Source organism: Montipora foliosa, chromosome 13 (assembly GCF_036669935.1).
Source record: "Montipora foliosa isolate CH-2021 chromosome 13, ASM3666993v2, whole genome shotgun sequence".
NCBI classification, from domain to species: Eukaryota; Metazoa; Cnidaria; class Anthozoa; order Scleractinia; family Acroporidae; genus Montipora; species Montipora foliosa.
In genome coordinates this window covers 42915764-42928649 of record NC_090881.1, presented here as the reverse complement: position 1 = coordinate 42928649, position 12886 = coordinate 42915764, and the positions used below count along the sequence as shown (strand labels likewise).

At 38.9% G+C, this 12886-nt stretch overlaps 1 protein-coding gene across 5 annotated transcripts in view; it reads left to right on the top strand.

Moving 5' to 3' along the window:
• The window catches only part of LOC137982345 (tyrosine-protein kinase receptor Tie-1-like), a 24609-nt gene extending 20776 nt beyond the window's left edge, over positions 1–3833 (top strand). For 2 of the 5 annotated variants that reach the window (XM_068829437.1, XM_068829439.1), the window contains 6 exons: positions 61–183; positions 392–462; positions 1227–1267; positions 1416–1512; positions 1621–1720; positions 2040–3833. In XM_068829437.1, the coding sequence (XP_068685538.1) occupies positions 61–183; positions 392–462; positions 1227–1267; positions 1416–1512; positions 1621–1720; positions 2040–2108 (501 nt within the window). In that variant the 3' untranslated portion in view covers positions 2109–3833. Of the gene's footprint in view, positions 1–60; positions 184–391; positions 463–541; positions 587–1226; positions 1268–1415; positions 1513–1620; positions 1721–2039 lie in introns of those variants that run through there. The other 3 variants (XR_011118667.1, XM_068829438.1, XR_011118668.1) reach the window with 3 other exon arrangements.
• The last annotated feature ends 9053 nt before the right edge of the window (positions 3834–12886 follow it).

Genomic DNA, 12886 nt, shown 5'->3' with positions numbered 1-12886 from the left:
TGTTTGTCGATTACGATACTCCTCTTTGTAATACACATCCTTACACAATTCCTCCGATAGATAATCCATCGGGACTTGGCAGCGAGAAATGTTCTCGTTGGCGAAGGAGAGAGATGTAAGGTGACAGATTTTGGGATGGCGAGGAATGTGGAACAGGGTGATATTTATACCAAAACAAGTCGGGTAAAGTTACAACAGTATTTTAGTTCGTGAAGTTAATTTGTACCATGACCGACCATAATTCGTTTGTGCCACCTTTGCTATTTTGAAAAGGCCTTAAAAGGCTTAAAAGGCTGCCAGGTATTAAAAGGCCTTAAGAGGCTGCCAGATATTTTTCTTGTTGTATGATGACATTCTCTTAAGTTCTTTAAAGGTGGTTTTGACTTCACAGGGACGGTTGCCTGTTAAATGGACTGCATATGAGGCCTTGTTTTACGGCGTATACACGACACAAAGTGACGTGTAAGTATGCTTGTTTAAACAGACAGTCAAACTTTCCCTTTTGGGGCTGATTAATGCCAATTCCGATTCCGTATTGCAGCCGACCCAAGTAGCTATCTCCAAGAATTTGAGCTCTTTACTTCAGGTGATTCTTGTTGAAGCTTGTTGATGTTAAAACTGTTACACAAAATTTTAAAAATCTAGAGCGAGGCACTGGTGACTAGTTAAAAAGTGTGATAACAAAATCGTAACTTCCGGTAGTTGATACTTCCGGAAGAAATTAATAAAGAAAAAGCTTCTCACTACCAATGTTTTCATTAAGAGAGGGTTTTAAGTCACTGATTAATAGCGTTTCTTTAATTTAAGGAAACGCTATTTCATCAAGAGAGGGTTTTAAGTCACTGATTAATAGCGTTTTTAAAGAAACGCTATTAATCAGTGACTTAAAACCCTCTCTTAATGAAAACATTGGTAGTGAGAAGCTTTTTCTTTATTAATTTCTTCCGGAAGTATCAACTACCGGAAGGTACGATTTTGTTATCACACCTTTTAACTAGTCACCAGTGCCTCGCTCTAGATTTTTGAAATTTTGTGTAATAGTTTTAACTTTCACTTCTGATGATGTATGTTGCAACATACGAAACGTCAAGTATAAAATAAAAATGTTTGTAACCGCTGTTTGTTTTCTTTTCCTGTTTAAATTGAAATGGCCAAAGGACAAAAGTATTTATGTTGTTGATGTTGTTTTCCGATACATGTTCATTTGCTTTTGCTCTTTTTTGAAGGTGGAGTTATGGCGTTCTTCTCTACGAAATCTTAACAGTAGGTAAGTGTTACTTCTGAGGACTGACATGACAAAAAGATGCCTTGAAAATATCTGCATAACTAGCAACAGATTTTAAAGAAATGTTGCTATCCATGAAAATTCCATTATGGTATCAAGTGTATTTGAAACTGCAACGTTATACCCATAGGTGGATCTCCATATCCGGACATAAACGCTAGACTCATTGCGGATAAAATTCAGAAAGGATACAGAATGCCTAAGCCAAGACATGTGGATAACAAACTGTAAATGACTTTTTTTTACTTCTTTTTCTCATTGTGGTAATGAGTGATAATTAAATCGTTTTTCAGTAAATTCCCTACTAATACTGAAATGAGAATCTTTGAACTTAGGTATGAAATCATGATGAAGTGTTGGGAAAAAGATCCAAGTGATCGACCTTCATTTGAAAAGCTGAGGAAAACAATGAAGGATATGGAGAGGAATCACAAGGTAAGGAAATAAAGGGAGGATTCTGGGTATTTACCGAGCTGTTTCTCGCTGAAGTACTTGTCTGCACGCACACTTGCTTATACCTAAGTGAGCCGCAAAACCTAGTTTTTCTCTGCCAAAGAGAAAATCATTCACACCTATGTTCCTGTTTTATTCTTACCATTTCGACAGCCAGTCGTGAATTATCAAGAATTACCATATTCACTCGTTGTTGGCCCTCTTAGCTTGAGTGTTTGAAATGGTTTGAATCTTTGCGTAAAGTTGTTGGCTTAAATACTCAAGTAAGAGCTTAAAACAATCCTTTTTTTCTCTTTTGCAGACGTATGTGAACCTCAGTCAGTACGACACAAGATTGTATGCTAATATAACTGATCTTGCAGTCGATTAGCTTAAAACGAATTTCGTGACTGCCAGAATAAAGGGACTTGTGGGCAAATTATTTTCAATCTTACTTTCTACTCACTTTGTTGGTCGATTAAGCAAACCTTCACAGAGAAAAAAATAGGAATTTGAGAAAACTACGAAGACCATTCAATTTAAAGTGATAAACACAGTCATAGGTCCATGTTCTTTATTTAGTCTACAATAGTACATTTGTATATAATGCCAACTGGTCTGGAAAAAAAACCCTTCTGTAAAAACCTTTTCCAGGTACTTAATCAGTATATTACTAGAGCCCAGACGTCCCCAACTAATGGCGACCAAGTTCAATCCTCTGTTTCCGTAAAGTATTTTAAGTTACCTTACGCAGGTTCCTTTTTTACAGAAACTCAGAGAAGATTACTTAAACTACGTAGTTAAGCGTTTTGGCGTCGATTTAGACATTAAGCTCGCTTTTCTTCATTTAAGATCCGCAACATGTTCAGTGTGAAGTGTATGAATTCACTTGTGCAGGATGTAATGCCTGTTTTATCGGGAAAACATTCCAACACATTTCGACGCGCATTCGTGAGCATCTGAAAAGGGACAGTAAGTACTTCACTCTGAGGAATGTCGAGGACTCTGTTCTGAGAGCTGCTTCTCAATTTTAGGTACGGCACCTAATGGTTTCCAGTTGTTTCTGAAACAGGCTGCTCATATCCGCTGGGTGAATCCCAGTCTAAATAGGGACTTAAAGCATGCGGAGCTAACTCTATCTTTTTAGTTACATTTAACAAATTGATGTCAGTTTTTTATGCGTCTGTCCTGGTATTGATCATTAATTTCGTCATAACATTGTCAAAGTAGCTGTGGATCCACTCGGCTATCGCCTCGTGGATCCGCAAGCTACTTTGACGATCGATATCGCGTCATTATTGCATAAATTATAAAATTATGTGTCTGTCCGCGTATTGGCAGACTACTTTCACAATCGGTATCGTGTAATTATTGCATAAATTATAAATTGATGTGTCTGCCAGTGTCTGTCCGCTTATTGACAATAAAAATTAGCCAATGAGCACGCGAGAATTTTGCAGTCATTGTAAAATTCAAATTCGCACTGTAACGAACACCTGCAACTGAAGATGATCGATGATCGATCGAAACATGTCTTGTAAACGCAACGTTATTGTCCATTTTTTACGAATAATGCCAACAAATTGATGTCAAATTGATGTCAAATGATGACAAATTGATGTCAAATTGATGCCAATTCTGGTTGGTTTTAGTGTCTCGGTTCTTAGATTACGTACTAGTTGTGACAAGTTCTTTGATTGATTGATTGATTGATTGATTGATTGATTGATTGATTATTGATTGATTGATTGATTGATTGATTGATTGATTGATTGATTGATTGATTGATTGACTGATCCTTCCTTGTGAAATGAATGCTTGATAAACTACTACTCACACAACTAGACAATAATGGTCAAATTTCGATATACAGAATACGTATGAAGTTAACATTTGAACGGAATCAGGACTTGCTGGGATCGAAAATCGACTTGAATAGACTTGAGTGATTGTCACCTAAAGAATTATTAATTATTTTTCCAGCGTAGATGAATAGATTTTTCCGTGAGAAATCATGTTAAGGCGATTTTATAATACAAACTGGATGTGCTATGATAATAGATCGCGTTAGTAGCATCGCATCTTCATAAAGGAAGAGGATAACTAATTCCAATAAAAGTTGTTTACGCTGTGTATGTTTTACGTTGTTTTGATGCTTCTGTGGTCTTTTTGACCGATAAACGTTTTCTGAGGCTTGAAAACGCATGGATGGAGATCTAAAGCACTTGAAGGTAACCAAAATAATATGATCTCGCTGAAGTTTCCCTAAAGGCAACTGCCTGAACAATTCAAGGTTTATCACCGCAACGTAGCATTTCTGCTACGCGACCCACTACCGTGAGGCTCTTGTGGTAGAAACGTAGTTGCCACAGAATAACATCGACCTAGGCAAGCAATTTCATGAAAACAGGGGTCTTTTGGGGTCGCTCAGTCTCGCGGGCGCATAAAAATTACCGTAGGTACTTGTTATCTCTGACTTCACCGTCGTTGAACTGCTGTCACTAAGTAAACACGCACGTAGAGAGCGCTTTACGATTCAGTCATGATATAAGTCACGAAATAGACATATACTATGTCAGTTGTCTGAACTACCTTATGTGACAGTATGCTGAATGAAAAGGGTAGTAGCCTAACATAATTGGGGGAAAGGAAGTAGTTGTTGTTTCATGACACGCTGATAGTCTTTGTTGCCGAGAGGGTAGGCTTGCGTAGCCAATTATACTATAAAAGTTAATTAAACAGCACAAGCGTGTTCTTAAGGGGGATCCTTCTTAACTTCAGTCCTGTTGCTAAGAACGAAATTCTGCCAGCGAACTGTCAGCGGTGTTTTCGTGGGACAAGTGGCGCCCGCCGACCGACCACCAATATGACGGGAAATATGAAAAGTTTAACTCTCTGAAAAGCTGAGTAAAAGACTTTTATCGAGTTAGCCACGATCCTTTGTTTATGTTCTTGTTTGGGACATCATGTCTTTTTGAGATTTAAACGCTTTGCCAAGGCGTGGTTTGAAGACCCTATCAGCTTCGTTTGTGCTGTCGAAGCGATGGCCAGAAAAAAATGCGAACTGTCCGTCGGTGGGTACAGTGACTGTTCAAGAACTCAATATATAAATTTTGAGCAAGAGCCGATACAACGTAGATCTGATTAAGCGATGTACTGTATTTAGGCTGGCCAAACCAAGCCTTCTTCAGGTACAATGAGAGTTCACATTGGATTGCTTCTATGTACATATACATAACAAATGGATGTTGACGTAACTTGAGCAAGAGCCGATACAATGTAGATTTGATTTTAGTGGTGTACTATATATCGGCTAGCCAAATCAGGCTTCTTCAGGTACAATGAGAGTAAAAGGCTCCTATTCAGACAAGAATGGTCGCAGCACTGTTATTTTCAGATAATGGGAAAGAAAAAAACCACCCGCATCATCCTAGGTATCGGATTATCGTCTTTTAAAGTAGATCGAACACAGTAGAACACAATAGAAATCCGTGATCACATTCCTTAAAAATTTCATGTCATATTTCATATCAAATTTCGTAACATTCATGCTAACGAAGTTCTACGTCTGGTCATGTGAATTTTGTTCCTTTAAAATGTATCCTGCGTTAGTTTAATTTTTTTTTTCAAATATGGTCAACGTCCACTAACTGAGAGTGTTTCTCAATAAACCATGTATGGCCAAGCGGGTTGTCTATTGTCGTTCTAGAACCTACGAAATTTACGTAGCAACGACGCCTGTAGTTAAGAAGGAGCGCCCTTAATAATTAATAGCTTGTACTATAGGGAACCTGGGTCAAACAATTGAAGATGTGTTAACAGCATTGTATTCCAAATTTTAAGTTGAACTCTGAATTGGTTGAATTTGCACGAAACATAAACCTGAGTTGGCAGAAGAAGTTAAATGCGATTCTTAAAACGACCAAATAGCGAATCAAACGGAAACGTTAGATGTTGCAATACATTTGAGATCTAACATCATAAAACGTTTTATTCTAGGTATTAGTGGAGATGAATGTTCGGTAGTTCGTGAGGTTGAAATGTGCATTTACGGACCTTTTTAACCAATAATATTTGTGCCCTTAACTTTCCTTTCTTTCTCAAAAATAAGCAGAAAATTTATTTAACAAAGAAATTGTTGACCTTTTCTGTGTCAAACAACGAAAGGTTTAGAAAACGTTCTGCTCTGTTGTCATTTTATACTTATGCCAACATATTTTTAGGTTGATCATTTAAGGCCATCAAACGAAGCTCGAATTTGTTTCTCTAACGGATTTGAAAAATATACAGATACGAAAAGTAAAAAAAGAATTACAACTGAAAGAGTTTTACTTAAATGAGCAAACAAGCGCTTGGTTAGTCATGCACGAGCCATTTTTCAATTGCGTGACATCGAGACGCATATGCTGAAAAGGTCAAACAGAATTTCAGGGACCTGTGAGTGCCTGTGCAACGACCACAACGAAATCTCGATGATCATCGAGGATCATCATTCCTATACACTACGCAATTGAATGGCTTTTCAACCACTTTCACTGGATAGCTTGGAGATGATTAGGAAAGTATTAGGTAGCTTTCCCTCCAGTGAAAGTACTTCATTGTTCAGTTTAATATCCTAAACTTTTCACCTAATTATTATTATTATTTATTTATTTATTTATTTATTTATTTATTAAACTTCGCCTTCTAAATTAACTATTAACAAAACATGACGACGTAAACAAAAAATAAACAAATACTGGGTAAGGCAGGGTGACCACAACAGCTGACGCCAATTACTGTGGGCCCAAGATTAACAAAGCTCTAAACACTCAAATAAAATAGTAAAATATAGAAAACTAATAACAACACGAAATAGGCTCTGAAAGGTTGCGTGGCGTATTACATCTTAAGCAGACAGATTTCCAGGTTCTAGGGTCCTCAACATCGAAGCGCGAGATAAGTGCATCTTTGTAGTATGAGGAGAGCAGAGATTTAAATTGGTTTAGAGTTACATGGTCATATCTTAACTGCAGGGGGAGAGCGTTCCAGATTCTAGAAGTTCTTACAAAAAAAGAGTGCTGATAAGTAGAAGTGCGGCATTTCTTTGGTCTGAAAGATTTTGCATTGCTAGCGCTTGCTCTAGTGACCCTTATGGGAACAATGCGTTCAGGGAGCACGTCATGTGATACACAAACAATACCATTGGTGGCCTTAAAGAAAAAGACCAAGTCCAAAAACTCATGCCAATAACAGATAGGTAGAATATCAATTGACAAGAGCCTGTCTCTATAGCTTTCCTCACATAGGAAGGGTAGATCTAAAATAAACTTTGAGGCGCGTCGCTGGACGCGTTCGATGCGTCTTATGAGGTCTATTGTTTGCGGAGACCACACTTGAGTGGCGTAGCCAACAGCAGGACGTACGATAGCTAAGTAGAGAGTTCTGCGGGTGCTTGAGGTTTGAACGTCCATCGCACATCTACGTATGAGCCCCAGTAACTTGTTTGCCTTAGCGCACTGTTTGAGCGTGTGCTTTTTCCACGTTAAGTCGGAACTAACGTAGACTCCGAGGTCTTTCTCGTGATTGGTGACCTCTAGCGGCTTATCATTTATCTTGTACTGGAACTCAACTGGATTGAACTTTCTTGTGATGTGCTGCTGCTTGCATTTCTTTTGGTTGAAAACCAAGCCTGAGGAGATAGACCAGGCCTCCAGATTGTCTAGGTCGTTTTGAAGGAGGATAGCGTCTTGAGTGGAGTCAACCCTCCGGTACAGCTTGGTGTCGTCAGCAAATGAGGCCACTTTCGAGTTCACCACAACATCAGGGAGGTCATTCACGTACAAGAGAAACAATATTGGTCCCAGAATGGAACCCTGGGGGACTCCTGACGTGACATCCATCTCGGGGGAACTGGTACTGAGTAGGGTAACCCGTTGTCTCCGGCCTAACAAGTAAGACCGGAACCATGACAATAGGTTTCCAGAGATGAGGAAGTTGGTCTGGAGCTTGTTCAGCAACAGAGTATGATCAACCATGTATATAATGTCTGTTTGCTTGCCAGCATCCAGTAACGAGCCGATGTGATCATGTACTTCAAGAAGTTGGGTGGTGCAAGATTGACCTGAAGTGAAGCCATGTTGGATGCAGCTGATAAGGCAGTATATGTGGTCACGTATTTTGCCCAGCACACAGCGTTCAAGAACCTTGGAGACTATTGAGAGGAGAGAGATTGGGCGGTAGTTATATACGTACTGTTTTTCTCCTTTTTTGTAGACAGGAATGATATTCGCCAGTTTCCAGTCGTCTGGGAGCGTACCGCAGCAGAGAGACAGGTTAAACAGCTGAGTTAGTGATGGAGCTATTTGCCGCGCTGTTTCCTTAAGGAGACGACAGGGGATGCCGTCTGGACCAGCAGCCTTGTTAGGATCAAGGGCTAGCAGAGCTCCGATACATCCTCCGTGGTAAAGCTGACATCGCACAGGGCGTGATCCAATGGTTCAGGCTCCGTTGGTGTCGGGTCTGGGTGGTCCTTGGTACTAAACACGGACGTAAAGTACTCGTTGAACATAGATGCGATATCAGCAGGGCTTGAGGCCGTGCGAGTTGGTGTCGATACCCCTTCGCCGACGCCCATTGACATGGTATCGGGAAAATTAGACTCTTTACTACTGAGTTTAAATACCGACCAAAATCTCTTTGGGTTGTTACTGAGGTCGGAGTCCAGAGAATTAAAAAAGTTAGTTCGGCTCTCCTTGATCATATTTTTCACTTTGGCTCTGAGTTCCCTGAATTTAGCCCGTAGAGAGTCAGTTGGGGAACTCAAAAATTTCTGCCTCGCGGACTCTTTCTTCCTGAGGGCGTGAACAATGTCTCCATTGATCCATGGTGGGTTGTTGCGCCCCTTGATGTTTTTTTAGGGATATAATCCTGAACCGCAGCGAGGAACGCGTCCTTCCACTGGTGCCAGCTTATGTTGACATCGTCCGTGTTGATCGTGCTACACAGATCGATGGCCCCGATGGCTGAGCGAAGCCCATTGAAATCTCCTCGGCTATAGTCGTACACTGTTCGTGTTATGGGAGGCGCGGCTTTCCTTGAGATCTTTAAATGGAATACGATGGTGCCATGATCCGTGAACAGGCCGCTTTCTTTTGGACTGAGTACAGAAATATCATTTACTTGACTAGCAACGCTAGTAATAACAAGATCTAGGACGTTATCACCTCTAGTTGGTATCGTGTTCAGTTGTGTTAAGAATAAAAAGGGACATTTTGCCCACTACTTCTCCCACAGGTTTGGCTCCAATACTATTGCTGCAATTCAAAACAACGGAAATGTTTCAAGTCGAGTTAGCTTTCAGGAATCCGTTCCACTAACTCTCTGACTGAATCTCCCTTGAATGCAACTCTTCATAAACCACCTTTCTGTTTGCAACACAATTGCTGAAACGAGGAATAAGTTATAAAGAGCAACAATGACCTTCAATGAGCTGCGATAAGCTAAAATGGGCCACAATGAGCAGCAGTTATTATTAAGTACATTTGGTGGTCATTATAGCCTATTATACTGACTATAGAGCCGTCCTATATGATGTAATGTCTTTAATGACAACAAGAAATACAACAACCGAGTTTTTGTCTTCCGAGTACAACGTGTGTCTTTCGTCCAACTACGAATCGCTCCAAAGCATACTGGGGCCGTTACACGAGTCACACAACGCATGCAATATTATATATGACATCACAAGAAGAGTGAATTTTAAAAGGACTCTTGATCACTATTGTTATCACTTAGCGTTTACAAGCTACAATCATGGACAAAAGTGTTGGGAAGGTAACTTCATTTTACAGATACCCCCTCCCCCTTTTCAATGTTGGATTTTCCAGGGGGAAAAATGGTGACTTTTCTTACCTGAAGGACTCCAACATTGAATATGGGGGAGGGGGGCCACAAGAGCATGGTATTTCCTAAATACTTCGCCCAATAGTTAGAAAAATCGAATTAGGTGTGAAGAGAGCTGATGCCCGCAACCTTCCCAACAACTTTTGACTACGATTGTCTGAAAAAGGTCAAAGCGCAGTAAATGCGATTTTATACACGTGGTTTCATTCCTTTAACAGAAACTCGAAGAAGTGGCAAAATATTGGCATTTCGATATGTTTCGTTCAAATTATTGCAAAGAAACTGGTGTCTAAAGTAACCATTATTAATAAGTACTACTCTTTTAGATATCCTTCTTTAACATATGGTTCTATATTGTGGGGTAACAATTATTATAGTCCTATTTATGATGTAGTTAAACTTCAGAATAAGGCAATAAGAGTAATTAATGAAGTTCCTATAATGGATAGTATTACCCCCCCCCCCCCCCCCAATATGTCAATCTAGGCATTTAGAAATTTCCTGACATTCCTAAACTCTATACGTGCCTTTTATTTTTTGATCTTTCATGCGATCACAAACCCTCCAATTTTGTAATACCTCCTTTATCAGAACAACATAGCTATACCACTCGCAATGTCTCTTTACGACAATTGTCTATTCCCTTTTACAGAACAAACATCAGAAAGTTCTCTCCCACTATTATTGGACGTTATTTTTGAAATGATCTTCCCCTTTCCATCCGCTCTAGGCATTCTAAAAAACTTTTTAAGATTTCCCTTTTCAGTTATTACTTATCCCAATACTAATAAATGCTGATTGACATGGTTGCTATATTTTGCTCATATTTTATTTACATATTGCTTTTATGCATGTGTGTGTGTACTGTGTATTTTATTCTTTTGTATCCACTTAATTAATTAGGTAATTAGGGCAAGAAATTAGTTTAATTATTTTTGCCCTTTTCTCATTAAGTCTTCATTATACTTCTCTGTAAACCTGTTTATGTTTTAGAGAATAAACTGTCTGTCTGTCTGACGAGTAATAAGTAAATGAGAAATAGCTTGTCCAAATGGTCTAGATAGCACAAGTGTTACTAATATATTTAAAAATACAACCGCACTTTTGATTTTAAGAAACATGTTTCGATGTTTCAAACATTATCTTCAGCCATAGTAAGTGAGAAATTGAAATTTTTACAAGATAATTCATGTATATATTTCACAAGCATCCAACAAATTGTTTAAAAAAACTCTCTCGGTAAACTTATACTTGAACACAATAGAAAAGACAAGTTTTAAACAACAATACTACCCATATTTCGGTGGTAAACAGCTACCTTCATCAGGGTGAATGACCGTTACACCCTCAAGCGTTCTTACGTGATAATAATACAAAAGTGAAGTAACAAATCACGCGCGTGCCAAATAATGAGAACATATGTGTTCGTTCGTGATATAATAAACTGCAAAAAATGGCTACCGAATCCGACCCTTGTGACGATTCTTGCTATAGAAAAAGTCATTCTCGTTAAGACCCAATGGTCGGATGGTTGGAAATCTATAAGCCCACTGGCCTTCCTTTCCTAAAAGATCACTAGTATTGTACACTTTATCTATCAACTCAATAGACATATCATCCATCCCGCAATGTCCCTGTGACCAGAAATGCCTGTAGATTAAGTCATCTCCGCCTCTGTTTCCTGATGCAAGACGCGAATGTCTCCTCATCCTACTCTTGTCGTTATTAAACCTAAGCCTAAATTTAGTTGCTGTCGACCCTACATATTGTTTACTGCAACGTTTACATGAAATGAGATATACGACATTACTGCTGTTACAATCCAAATTATAATGAATTTCGTACGTTTTACCAGTAACATTACTTGTAAATTTGTTTCCAAATTTCAGAAAACTAATTTACAAGTAATGTTACTGGTAAAACGTACGACATTCATCATAAATTGGATTGTAACAGCAGCAATGTCGTATATCTCATTTCATGTAAACTGTTGCAGTAAACAATATGTAGGGTCGACAACACTCGCTCTACCAACTTGTTGTTGTATGAAATTCTTCTCATATCCCCTTTCTACTCAAAAACTACACAAATCCTGCACTCTTCTTTCAAAGAAAGTCTCCTTGGAACAAATCCTCCTCAAACGTAATGCTTGTGCATAGGGAATCCCTTTCTTGCAAAAGTTTGGATGAAACGACACACGCACGGTGGAGATACTGATGGCTATCGGTGGGTTTGATGTAAACATCCCTCTCCAGTTTTCCCGAGTCATTCAGAACTTGAACATCTAGGAATTCGACTTCCTGGCAGGACCATTTTGATGTAAACTTGATACGAATTATCTTGTAAGAATTTTAATTTTACACTCACTATGGCTGAAGATGATGTTTGAAACATCGAAACATGTTCCTTAAATTCAAACGTGTGGTTGTATTTTTAAAAATATTAGAAATAGCTTAACAATAAATTCGTCTTAAATACTGAAGTGAGAATCTTTCACTAGATATGAAATCATGATGACGTGCAGGGAAGAAGGTCCAAGTAATCGACCTACATCGGAAAAGCTGAGGAAAGCAATCAAGGATATGGATATGAATCACAAGGTTAGGAAATCAAGGCAGGATTGTGGGTATTATCCAGCTGTTTCCCCCTGAAATACTTGTCTGCACACACACTTGATCATACCTAAGTAAGCAGAACAACCTAGTCTGCCTCTGACAAAGAAAAGATCTCAACCATGTTCTTGTTTTATTACAAGAGATGCCTATGACAGTCCACGTTCAAAGATGGCTTGATTTGAAACCGCGAACGGAATTGACAAAAATTGGAAACATTTTAGGGTAGCATTTATGAGAGAACATTTCGAAATCTTGATTTAAACAATCGATCGGATTTCGCGATTCCCGCGATTTACTCTGTAGTAAACATGAACCCAAATCAGGCCTTTTGTGTCGCTATTGCAGTGTTGCTTCTTCAAATCATGAATTACTGCGTTTCTCAGACTAAATTCAAGGGAAAAAATTATTCTTGAAGTGATCTAAGTCTACTCTAAGAGCTGGCAACCTAAGCCTCCTTTGAAACTGATTTTGTCAGTCACGTGCGATGGAACAGCGGTGAAGGAGAGTATATTACACCTCTTGCCTTCATTTCAGGTTCATACCGTAAATAAATGTAACTAAGATTCTTTTATTGAATGTCGGCACATATTGATTCATTCGTGGAAAGGCTTGGAGTCGGTTCACGGTTCATGCGGCAAGAAAACTAAGACGTCATAGGAATGTGAAGATA